Genomic DNA, 13,665 nt, shown 5'->3' with positions numbered 1-13,665 from the left:
GAGAGAAAGGTGGAAGAGGAGAGAGAGAGAGAAAGGTGGAAGATGAGAGAGAGAAAGAAAGGTGGAGGAGGAGGAGGGAGGAGAAGTAGGGGACTAGCCTTATCTCTTGCCACTGTATGTGGCACCTGTGTCTCGGTGGCATGCTGTTGCTCTCCCTTTGGGCAATTTTCATGGTTTCCAGTAGTTTAATATTAAAACTCATGTTCCGCCCTGTCTTGATAATAAATAAGCCCAGCAGCGTAATGTTCCCTGGTCACAGTCTTCATTAAATAGCAACTTGTAGATCCGCCCCAAGCCCTGGGGATGGCTGCCTCAATTCTCCACACTCGCCCGCCCCCCTCCCCCTTTTTTTTCTTATTTCTTTGTCACCTGAGGGTACCACCACACTTCTATGATAAAATGGGGAGAAGAAAAACACTATTTATTTTCAATGTTTCTGTACAAATTAGGAGCAACTTCTTCCAGCTTCTATAAGACAAATATTATATTCATCCTGGATAGACATAGACAAACCTGTGATTACCTAAATCCCTAAGTAGGTTTGACTCTACAAACAACTGTCCAAGCTAACGCTTGCGGGGGATGTAGAATATGTGAAATCCTATAGAACCAGCTATATATAGTGTGATTCGTTATAGTGTGGAACACTTGAACCGACAGCACCGTTTGGCAAATAAAGTGTTAAAAAGGGAACTCGGATTGTGGCCATGCTGCGTCTTATTCAGACATGCAAATTAGTACTAATTACAGCTAATTAATGTTTTTTGTCTATGTAGTTTGAAAAATGTCCAAATGTTATGAAATTAAGTTACCATGCTATTATCTTAATTGTTTGCATTAAGGTTGTTCCCTAAATATATATGTAAATTAATTCAGATTCGTTAATGGTTACTTTAATTGGTATTAGTTAATTAGGAAAATAATATGTGTAATATTAAATATAATGTCAATTCAACTTTAGATTTAATCAAGCTATTAATTACAATTTTACCCAGTTTATTCTGCACAGTAATAAACACAATAAGTTATGTCCTCAAAAGGCCAAGTATGAGGTCAATATACAGTGCAAGTTGCAACACAATGCAAACCAAATACGCTAGCTACTGTACAGGATCTGCACTGTACCTTTTCCCCTAATGCTGTACACTGAAGGCCAACTGTTTGTTGTTCTACACATAGTGACCTTCTATTTGTAGTACTTGTATGTGTTTTGAGATGTGCCAAAGCCATCAGCAGGTTGGTCAACGCATTAGCTTGGTGTAAGCTGCCAGCTGCCTCCCCTGGCCTGGACTGGCTCAGGCTTGGATGTGATGTATACTGCACTCTGATTACACTTCCAGGGGAGGACTTCACAAAAATGCTGTTCCTTTTCTCTTCCCCTGTTCCCCTTCACAGGAATGTAATTACTGCTGGACATTATGGCCATTTGGCAGATTTTTTTGTCCATGAACCATTGCCAGGTTTGATGTATGTTTCTGTCGCGTGGAGGGTAAATCTATCAGAGAGAGAGAGAGAGAGAGAGACTTCTGAAGGGGTGAGGGATCTCAAAGTACTCATTCAGCAAAAAAAAGACAACCTTATGCTGCATAAAACACACAGAAAGAGAGCGAGAGGGAGAGAGACGGAACAAGAGAGAGAGACCGAGCTGCCTACTGAGATATATTATTAAATCATTTCAAGTTGATGAATTAATTCCTTTATTTTGTCATGTAAAAGCTTTTCTCTCAGTGTTGACGGCACTTCATCATCTGGGCTGTATTTCTAAAGAGTTGCACCGGTCAGTATCTGATTAAAGATGAAGATAGTTCAGACCACAAAGCACCCTGGGATGAAAAAAAAGAAATATCATTATTGAGTTTGTGTCATGTATTTTTATAAAATATTACTGTAATTGTCTTTTCTTATGGTGTTTTACAGGGAAAAAATATGAATTTAGAACGTATGACTGGTAACAGGTCTTCCAACGCCTTGGAAGAGATCCATTGAACAACTGAAGTAAAAGCTAGGACTGCTCGGATATTTACTCCTAGCGCTGTAGATTTATGAAACTGTACCTGTAGGTAATTACATATATTTAACAGAGCCACTTTGAAATGGCCTGCAGAAATAGAAAAGGTCTCATCTGAAGAGTACACGTGTAAGTGTGCTATTGAATAAAATGAGTTGACGATAACATTACAACCACTTTAACATCATTGTCTTGCTTTCTTGTTCCCTAGGTTTTAGTCACTTGGAGGTGCACTAAAAAAGGGTTTACTTTATAACATTGTTGTGTTGCTTTCTTGTTCCCTAGCTTTTGTTCACTTTTGAAGTGCACTTAATGGTTTTAATCTATATAACCACTATAACATTGTTTTGTTGCTCTCTTGTTCCGTATAGGACTTGGTGACCAACGTGTCTCCCCGCATCGTGCGTGGGACGACCTCAGGCCCCATGTTCGGTCCGGGACAGAGCTCCTTCCTCAATATCGAGCTGATCAGTGAGAAGACTGCAGCCTACTGGTGCCAGAGTGTTACCGAGCTCAAAGCTGACTTCCCCAACAAGGTAAGTTACTGCCCTATGGGCCTTGATCAAAAGAAGTGGACTATAGGGACTAGGATGCCATTTGGGACACACTCCCACAGTATATCTGTCTAATGAGCTTGTATTGAAACAGCAGAATGGAGTGCCATTCGTTCAAGGGGTTGCAATGTATTGCTTTGTTTATGCTGGATACTGCAATGACAACATGCTTTTTCCCTGCAAACAAAAATTGGTCATTAGGACGTCCCTGAAACGTCACAAAATGGTTGGCTTAAGTCATGAGGACGTTGTGTCATGGTCCTATGGACATTTTTAGGATGTTCTTGGGATGTTGTCATTGTAACCTGAAGGTTCTGTTTAGTTCCGGGTTTGTTCTGGGGATGTTCCCATTTCAGAACTTTGTTTCATGGTCCTCCAGGGGATCATGACACAACAGCCCGAAAACATCCTGAAAACATCCTTAGGGACATCCTCAGAACAAACCGGGAACTAGACTAAACTTCCAGGGGATGACACAACGACCTGACCACTTTAGGCAACCATTTTGTGACGTCCCCGGGGACGTCCATACGACTCATTTTTGTTTGCAGGGACGTTTCCTTTGGACCATCATGCAATGTCCTGAAGACTAGTAAAATGACAGTCCTGAAAACATCCTTAGAAGATCCTGACATGGTCCTCAGTGATGTGCTGGTAACTTACAGTGATTTACTCTAATGTCCCGCAGGGAATGTTCCCTTGGGACCATCATGCGACGTCCTCTTGACCATAATGAAACGTCCCCTTGTGGTCATTGAATTTCCCATATATAACTTCCTATCAGGACCAAATAGGTATATTTTCATAAAATACTAACATGATACTGTGACCAAACCGGGACCTGTACTGAACATCCTTTTATGGTCCCGAGGTTAACGTCATGTGTTAATGTTCCAATTAACAGAACATCAGAGTAATAACTTCTCGCAAATACCCTTAAAGGGACCTAATGGGAATGTTGCCTAATGTCCTGAGAACGTTCCGTGTTTGCTGGGTAATTTGTTAATTTCTAAGAGTTTGTTCTCCCAACTTTTGGAAACTCCAGATGTACAGTATCAAAGGATTCATTGATGTTCCCCTGACCATTGTTAATGAAAGTCTGAGAGGAATAATGTCACTGATGCCCTGCATTCGCTTCAACAGCTATTGTTAGGTGGATGAAAAAAGACAGTGTGAAATGCCTCTTGTGGTTTTTAGATCAGTCATAGTGTGTTTCTCCTCCCTAGCCCTTTCACAGATCCAGAATGAAGCAGGACAAAGCACTGAGCTCCGTGTTTCCCTGTAAATTAGCGCTTCTGGGATATGTTTCATTGGAACACAAAGGAGCACGGGGGGTGCTATGCCAGTGTGTGTGCGTGACCAGACTGAGCTCTCTCTCAAACTGTACCATGACCTGTAAAGCACACAGACAGAGTAATTTTTTTCTTCTTTCTGACAAACAGTGCACCAAAGGAAATACTGGCCTATTTGCCCTTCCAATTACCCCAATAGCACCTAGCTTTTTAGGTCAGAGCAGTCTGGACAAATAGCCCCGATTGAGGTGCCGTCCACCAAGTGCCAAATGTGTTCTCATTATCCCTAGTGGTGCTAATAGAGTGGAGTTAAGGAGAGGGGGAAGGGAGCGAAAATTGTCGCACATTTTCCCGTGGGCTATCGGCTGATTCGGCTCTAGGTGACAGTTTCCAGGTGATGTCCGGTATCTCCATGGATACCATGGTGTTGTTAGCGGTAATGGGGAAGAAGAAGTCATTTCTGTAGTGTATAGCTCAGGGCTCCATGGCTCTGTGGTTGAGCTGATAATAACAAGATGATCCTCATGCGCATATTCAAACACACACATTCACACAGCATCAGAGGGTTTGCAGTGGATGTAACTTGTTTAGACCGAGCAGTGCCTTTGGTACTGTGTTGTTGAGAGAGACACACACACACACACACACACACACACACACACACACACACACACACACCACCAGTGCCATAGCCGTTGAGATACCAAACAACATCAAGGACAACTATTCAGTATAATGGTACATTTTGCTCTGTTTTACCATCTCCATTTTATGTGTTTCATCTGTAGTTACAGTTTCTCGAGCCACACGACGAGAAACTAGCTAAGCCGAGACGGCGTACCCTCTCATAACATCACCTATGGAAGTCTAATATTCCTGAAAACAGAAAGCTCCAATATGACTAATATGTCAAGCAGGGCCTGCATATTGGCCATTGTAAATGTCATGGAGTCAAGGGGAGCTTTCACTTTATTTGCACAGTTAAATCTAGGTCTATTTAAACCTTCATTAAACCACAGCAGGGCTGGAGTTGCGTCTTGGTGTGTGTCTGGCTGCTGTGGTGGATTGAGGAACCTTCGTGCTGTACCTGGCTAAAAGGAGATGTATATCTACTAGATATTTCTCGCTGGAGGGGGTTCAGCCTTTCTGTTTAATGTCCTCCCCTGGATCCTAACTCTTTTAGAAGGCCTGCTGTTGGAACGAGTAACATTAACTGTCTTTTACAACTTTAATACGTAGTACAATAACATAGTTTAACAGTTAATATCATGGCAAGAAGAGAGGAAGCTGTACAAGGCAGTCACAGTACTTGATTAATAGCTACTTAGCATCAGCGTTTACTTTGAATTCCTTTATAATGTTGATACAGAAGGAAAGTTGTAGTGTGATCTAATTCCACAGAGATGTAATCTTTTTTCAATGATTTTCTCTGTATAGACATACAATAAGCTGACCATGAACACACACACACACACACACACACACACACACACACACACACACACACACACACACACACACATACAGTTTCCAGACAGTTATAACACAAAGCAGGCACATCAGATATATGTGGTCAGAAATAATGTTCCTCAATATCTCCAGAAGACGTCCTCTGCCTCCCAGCCAATGGGGGTAGTAGCTCTTACCTCTTTGTGGATTGGACCCATCGGGGATCCTCAGCATCATGTCTATACATCATGGTCCTTTTTATTTCTGTGATTACTTAAAACCGGGAGGCAATATTAAGAAGCAGGGGCCTATATAACCTGTTTTATAGAGGGCTTATTGTATGTCTGGAGGAGAGAGACCTAGTCTAATCCACTCAGAGCCTCCTGCAAATACATGTGTAGGATCTTAATTTGATCTCCCTGTTGCAAGAGAACTTTCCTGAAATGCGGGACATTTTACACTTGTAGTGTATCTAAGGTTTAAAAAGGCTTCTGAAGTTTGTAATTTCCTCTTTTAAATTTCAGACTTGATTTTCCCTAGCAAAAATGTGTCATAATAATCCATATTTCCTTTCCCTGCAGGATCATTTTCCTGCCGTAGCAAACGGACTCAAATGAAGATCCTACATCTGTACCTCTCTCTGGTGTTTTTATTGTTTTAATAACGCTGGCAAACACACTGGATTTGTCCTGATCTTATAAAATTATAAATATTGATTTTGTGACTGAGGGAGGACAATGCCGGTGCTTCTTAAAGATAGGATAATGGCTGCTCCTCTCAGATCTGTTTTCTAATGTGTTGAAATGAAACTTTTAGTTTGAGCCGCAATGGATTTATCACTCAGTCGTATATGATTCTTCTCTCTTTCTCTAGGTCATTATCTCCAGTATAATGTGCAGCTACAACAAAGCTGACTGGACAGAGCTTGCCAAGATGGCAGAGGTAGGCTAAGCAATGTTGATTTCTTTCTTCGAATGTAAACTCCTAAATGCTGGCCAGGAATGGTTATAACATTATTTCCGGTACTGACATGTTTAGAATTGTCACGACTAGCACACCTTCTTTCTCTGTGTCCCTCACTTGGGTTATATTTGTGGAATTTGATTTAGATCTTCAGACCAGGCAGAAAGCCACATCCACTGCAAGTGTTTAAACACCCCAAATATTGAATGAGAGGGATGTAATCCTGGATTTGGAGTGGGTGCAACATTTAGTTAAATGTTTATCTGCCCTAAACCTGTGGTAGGCTGCCAAGTGGCTGTAAGCACGGAGACAGATGACACTGTGGGAGTGAAACAATGATGGAGGGAGGGAGGGAGGGAAAGGAGGGGGAGGGGGGGTGGATGGATATGGAAGCTTTTACAGGCCAGACATCTTCAGGCTCACCCATATGTGAGGTTGGAGTGCTCCAACTCTCCCCCCTTCCCCTCTACCCTCCCTCTTCCCCCATTCCCCTCCCAAAGCTTCTTAAACACGTCCCTGATCGCATCAAACACCGACACTGACAAGGACAAGGTGTTTCAAACATGTGCTACATGGCTGTGGGGTTTCTTTTTTTAACCGACAGAGAACTGATCTAGCAGTGTTCTCTTTTATGTTTCAGGGCGTTGTCACACACAGTTCTGAGCTATAGTTCCAATCACAGTTTGTTTATTTGTGACAGTGTATGGGGGGGGGGGGGTCCGGGTGGTTTCACATTTGCCAAATGTTAAACGAACTGAAATGCCTAAAGAAAGTGATGTGCTCATGCAACCATTAGTTTCATACATCTATGATCCTCATGGAGCATCACTTGTGTGTCCCAATCATCATATTTCGCTTTGGTCTTCCAACAACATGCGGGAGGAAAACGGTGAGACAGCCGCTCTAACTGAAACGTGCATTGAATATTAATTAGCCTACATGTACATCCCTGGTCTCCCCTAATATGCATAGGATGCGCTCAGAAATTAGCTGCTACTCACAAAATGTTTCAGAGATATCAAGTTATAATAATGCGTGCATTTTATCAAATGCTCACATTCAAACAGCCAAAAATTCTGCTCGACTCTGGTTCCTTTCCTGTGTTTGTTTCGGACTGCGTTCACACCTGCAGCAAACTGTACCCCGGTATGAATGATAACGGACTGAGACCACCCTTTTTGAGCGAACCACTGTGCATTGTTTGGTGCGTGCCTGAGTGTACATAGTGTTCACACCAGTCTAAACGAACCAAACTAAGGGAGTAAACACACCAGAGTTTGGAGAAACCGCTCCAAAACAATTTGGTGTGAAAGACCCCCTGAGATACACTGAGGTAGCTAGGCGTAGGCATACCATGGTTACGTCAGATTTAGCAACTGCTCAGCTAATCAGAGTTGACTCGCATATCTCAACCGCTTAATTGTGCTAAAGGAAAATGTCAGAATGCAAACAGGTTTAACAGCTCAATGTGTTAATGCCGCTATTGATTTCATTGATGCGCCACTCTCTCTCCTACCTCATTTAAAACAACCTGTCAGACTTCCCCCTCCATCCCCACCTCCCCAACCATCATCATCACCATCAGATCTCCTAGAATATATTTGATTTAAAGTATGTGGTATGCAATTTTATTTTCCTTCCTTTCTCCCTCCCTTAATAAACCCTCCCTCCTCGTCTCACTTTCAGAATATTATTATCATAGTTATTCACTTAGCATGCCTCCTTATCCATGAAGAATTTATACAGTCATAAAATAGGATTGAGGATAACCCAGTGAAACCAGCTATGCAGGATAAGTACCTTGGCTAGGACTATGTCTGTGATATTGCACATAGGATTTGAACCCTCCTCCACCCATTGTACCAAGGCCAGATCCCTACACACTTCTCCGCAGGAGAACCCTGAGAGGTCCGAAGGGTTTAAAGATGCCCTCTAGCCATGACTTTACATGGGGAATATTTCATCTTATTTTCCTTCTGTGAAAACCCCTTGTTGCAACACCAGCACAGATGGGAGCAGTAGGGGGATATAGTCTAAATCGGGAGGTTGGAATGAGAAGGGGTTCGTTTTGGTGAATGGTCCAGGTTCGGCAGCAACACACCTCAGGAGGAAGAACCGTTAGAACCGCTCTTTTATTCTTCTTCATCACATCTATTGTGCGTCTATTTAACTACCTGTAGCAGTGGAAATATGAAATAAAAGCTGTGTTGCTATGGCAACTCCGTTTTCAAGGAAAGTCAACCATTCATTTCCACTTTGAAATCTGTAAGAGAACACTTAACACTGTTCCTTGCCTAAGGGTACTACTTAAAAGTCGTTTTTTTCTTCCTCGCCCTCCTCCTCACTGAAGTGTCAATCTGAAGTGAAACATTTCCCTACTTTCAACTGTCACTCCAGTTCAGTCAACTTTCCTCTTTTTTCCCCTTTTCGTTTCTCATTTAAAAATTCCCAGCTTTGGAGAGGAAAGGTTGCATCATAGCCATGTGCTAGAGGCTACAATTCCTAAAGTAAAATTCTTACTGTGAGACATTCCTATTTTATTCAATTCAATACAAAACAGATAAGAGAAGAAAAAATGGAAACATTGATGGTGATGGTCTATGAACGCCTTAACATTAGAACTGCCAAAGCCAAAGCCGACACCCACTGCCGCTGGATTTTGAAATGAAAATAGATCTGCCATTTTGTAGGCAACGTCCTGCTCCTTCCCTGACTTTTCCTAAATATTTGTATTTTACATTGCTCAGTTGTCAGAATTTTTCAATTACAAACAGAAAATTATTTAGGGGCTGTTTATCAATTATTATTATATATACACTACCGGTCAAACGTTTTAGAAGGGTTTTTTCTTTATTTGTACTATTTTATACATTGTAGAATAATAGTGAAGACATCAAAACTATCAAATGTAACACATGGAATCATGTAGTAACCCCAAAAATATTTAAGATTTTAGATTCTTCGAATAGCCACTCTTTGCCTTGATGACAGCTTTGCACACTCTTGGCATGCTTTCAACCTGCTTCACCTGGAATGAAGCTTCAGTCTTTCCAACAGTCTTGAAGGAGTTCTCACACATGCTGAGCACTTGTTGGCTGCTTTTCCTTCACTTATCCCAAACCATCTCAATTGGGTTGAGGTTGGGGGATTGTGGAGGCCAGGTCATCTGATGCAGCACTCCATCACTCTACTTTTAAATTTATTTATTTTTTAATTTTAGGGGTTGGATCAGCTTTAATATTGCGGATAGATTGTTGCTTCCATCAATGCAATTGTCTGCAATTCCCCATATATTTTTTGGGCATATATATATCTATATACATACATACACATACCCATTTACATACAGTTGAAGTCAGAAGTTTACATACACGTAGGTTGAAGTCATTAAAACTTTTTTTTTTTCACTTCACAAATTTCTTGTTAACAAACTATAGTTTTGGCAAGTCGGTTAGGACATCTACATTGTACATGACACAAGTAATTTTTCCAACAATTGTTTACAGACAGATTATTTCACTTATAATTCACTGTATCCCAATTCCAGTGGGTCAGAAGTTTACATACACTAAGTTGACTGTGCCTGTAAACAGTTGTTTGTGCCTGTGCTTTGCTGCAGGAGGGACTGGTGCACTTCACAAAATAGATGGCATCATGAGGGAGGAAAATTATGTGGTTATATTGAAACAACATCCCAAGACATCAGTAAGGAAGTTAAAGCCTGGTCGCAAATGGTTCTTCCAAATCGACAATGACCACAAGCATACTTCCAAAGTTGCGGCAAAATGGCTTAATGACAACAAAGTCAAGGTATTGGAGTGGCCATCACAAAGCCCTGACCTCAATCCTATAGAAAATGTGTGGGCAGAACTGAAAAAGCATGTGCGAGCAAGGAGGCCTACAAACCTGACTCAGTTACACCAGCTCTGTCAGGAGGAATGGGCCAAAATTCACCCAACTTATTGTGGGAAGCTTGTAGAAGGCTACCCAAAACGTTTGACCCAAGTTAAACAATTTAAATGAAATGCTACCAAATACTAATTGAGTGTATGTAAACTTCTGACCCACTGGGAATGTGATAAATCATTCTCTCTATTATTATTCTGACTTTTCACATTCTTAAAATAAAGTGGTGATCCTAACTGACCTGAAAAATGGGAATGTTTACTCGGATTAAATGTCAGGAATTGTAAAAACTGTATTTGGCTAAGTTGTATGTATACCTCCGACTTCAACTGTATATATATACATAAACGTTCATACATATACACATATATATATACATACATACACCTACATATACACACTTTTTTAAATGTACTTTACACATTTTACAGACACAATCTATTTTACAATAGTTATATATTTTGTGTTTTTAGTCCTGGCCTTCCTCTATTTCTGATGCCCATCTAGTTTGATTTCCACTTCTAACTGTGCTAGTTCACAAAAGCTCCAGACCTATACACATTTTACAGACCCCGTATGTCTTACATTTGTTATCTTGTTGTTATTAGTCCCACCCTTGAGCTCCATTCAACCCCCCCCATCGATCTCTTAACACCATCCATTTTGGATTTCTATTTGCCATATATTTTTGAACTGTGCTGTGACGCTTCACAAAAGTACTGAACCTTTCTATTCTCATAGTTTCTACAGATTGTAAATTAAAGATGAACATTTTTGCTAAAATATTTATTATGTTATTGATCGATTGACTATGATTTCAAATCACGCGGTATTGCTATCTCCAGTGTTAGTTCTAGGGAAATGTTGCAATTCTTCAGCCATTCCTGGATCTGTGACCAAAATAAATGAACTAATGACTCTGCCTCTTCGCAGTAAATAAAGGGAACACTAAAATAACACATGCTATGTCTGAATGAATGAAATATTCTTATTAAATACTTTTTTCCTTACATAGTTGAATGTGCTGACAACAGAATCACACAAAAATTATCAATTTTTTTATTTATCAATTTTAATTATCAATTATCAATTATCAATTTTTATCAATCAAATCCATCAACCCATGGAGGTCTGGATTTGGAGTCACACTCTAAATTAAAGTGGAAAACCACACTAACCATCCAACTTTGATGTAATGTCCTTAAAACAAGTCAAAATGAGGCTCAGTAGTGTGTGTGACCTCCACGTGCCTGTATGACCTCCCTACAATGCCTGGGCATGCTCCTGATGAGGTGGCGGATGGTCTCCTGAGGGATCTCCTCCCAGACCTGGACTAAAGCATCTGCCAACTTCTGGACAGTCTGTGGTGCAACGTGGTGTTGGTGGATGGAGCGAGGCATGATGTCCCAGATGTGCTCAATTGGATTCAGGTTCTGGGAACGGGCGGGCCAGTCCATAGCATCAATGCCTTCCTCTTGCAGGAACTGCTGACACACTCCAGCCACATGAGGTCTAGCATTGTCTTGCATTAGGAGGAACCCAGGGCCAACCGCACCAGCATAAGGTCTCACAAGGGGTCTGAGGATCTCATCTCGGTACCTAATGACAGTCAGGCTACCTCTGGCGAGCACATGGAGGGCTGTGCGGCCCCCCAAAGAAATGCCACCCCACACCATGACTGACCCACCGCCAAACCGGTCATGCTGGAGGATGTTGTAGGCAGCAGAATGTTCTCCACGGCGTCTCCAAACTGTCACGTCTGTCACATGTGCTCAGTGTGAACCTGCTTTCATCTGTGAAGAGCACAGTGCGCCAGTGGCGAATTTGCCAATATTGTTGTTCTCTGGCAAATGCCAATCGTCCTGCACGGTGTTGGGCTGTAAGCACAACCCCCACCTGTGGACGTCAGGCCCTCATACCACCCTCATGGAGTCTGTTTCTGACCGTTTGAGCAGACACATGCACATTTGTGGCCTGCTGGAGGTCATTTTGCAGGGCTCTGGCAGTGCTCCTCCTGCTCCTCCTTGCACAAAGGTGGAGGTAGCGGTCCTGCTGCTGGGTTGTTGCCCTCCTACGGCCTCCTCCACATCTCCTGATGTACTGGCCTGTCTCCTGGTAGCGCCTCCATGCTCTGGACACTACGCTGACAGACACAGCAAACCTTCTTGCCACAGCTCGCATTGATGTCCCATCCTGGATGAGCTGCACTACCTGAGCCACTTGTGTGGGTTGTAGACTCCGTCTCATGCTACCACTAGAGTGAAAGCACCGCCAGCATTCAAAAGTGACCAAAACATCAGCCAGGAAGCATAGGAACTGAGAAGTGGTCTGTGGTCACCACCTGCAGAACCACTCCTTTATTGGGGGTGTCTTGCTAATTGCCTATAATTTCCACCTGTTGTCTATTCCATTTGCACAACAGCATGTGAAATGTATTGTCAATCAGTGTTGCTTCCTAAGTGGACAGTTTGATTTCACAGAAGTGTGATTGACTTGGAGTTGCATTGTGTTGTTTAAGTGTTCCCTTTTATTTTTTTGAGCAGCGTATATATATTACATTACATTACTTTTACCCTTTCCACTTGCCTCTTCCATTTTTGTGGTAATGCTGTAATTAGTTGGTTGTAATTTTTGGGTAGAGCAGACTTTTCCATGTTTGTGTTAGCAGCATGTGTGACATAGCTCCACCAGTCCTATTTATGTCTTTTTAAAAAAATATATATATATTTAAACATTTATTAGTATATTTGAGTATAACCACAATATTTGTTGTATTATTTGTTCTGTCTTTTCTGGTGGATTAAACTGAAATTTCAACCAACTTTCTATGGCTTGTTTAAAAAATAACAATATCTTGGAGATTATTTTGTTTTCAAATAACCCGAAAGTGAGCAGTTGTAATCTGAATAAAGGGAAAAAGGCCATTCTTGAACATTCTTACTAATTTACTAGAGAACCATTTTGGATTGAAGTATAACTTTTGTGTGACTGATGCCTTTAGTGAGAGGTCTAATGCTTTACTATTTAATCATTTCTGCCCTCCAAATTCATATTAATTATATAAATAGGCCCTTTTAATTGTCTGGCTTGCCATTCCAAATAAAATTGAATATTTTTTCTTCATATAATTTAAAAAGCAGGTCACTAGGTGTAGGCAAGACCATAAGCAAATAGGTAAACTGATATGACTAAGGAGTTAATCAAGGTGATTTTTCCACAAATAAGACAGGTATTTTCCTTTCCATTGTAGCAAGATCTTATCTATTTTGCTAACTTTCTATTAAAAATGTATTGTAATGAGATCATGTCTTTCTTTCAGGATATGTATACCGTGTATGTCCACATCCTCGTCAGACCATTTTATTGGTAAACTACACAGTAATGTAAAAGTTGCATTTTTTTAGTGATCCAATATGTAATTTAGTACACTTATCATAATTTGGTTTTAATACATGGAGGTTAGAAAAAGTATCTAGATCCTCTAGGAGACTGT

General features: G+C 41.1%; 1 protein-coding gene across 1 annotated transcript in view; it reads left to right on the top strand.

Moving 5' to 3' along the window:
* Nucleotides 1–13,665, top strand: part of LOC115105060 (dihydropyrimidine dehydrogenase [NADP(+)]-like) — a 206,812-nt gene that overhangs the window by 105,365 nt on the left and 87,782 nt on the right. The window contains exons 14-15 of the mRNA XM_065006803.1: nucleotides 2,380–2,544; nucleotides 6,177–6,245. Of these exons, the coding sequence (XP_064862875.1) occupies nucleotides 2,380–2,544; nucleotides 6,177–6,245 (234 nt within the window). The remainder of the gene's footprint in view (nucleotides 1–2,379; nucleotides 2,545–6,176; nucleotides 6,246–13,665) is intronic.

Source organism: Oncorhynchus nerka, linkage group LG22 (assembly GCF_034236695.1).
Source record: "Oncorhynchus nerka isolate Pitt River linkage group LG22, Oner_Uvic_2.0, whole genome shotgun sequence".
Lineage (NCBI taxonomy): Eukaryota > Metazoa > Chordata > Actinopteri > Salmoniformes > Salmonidae > Oncorhynchus > Oncorhynchus nerka.
The sequence above is the reverse complement of the archived record's forward strand: the minus strand, read 5'-3'. Positions and strand labels throughout refer to the sequence as shown.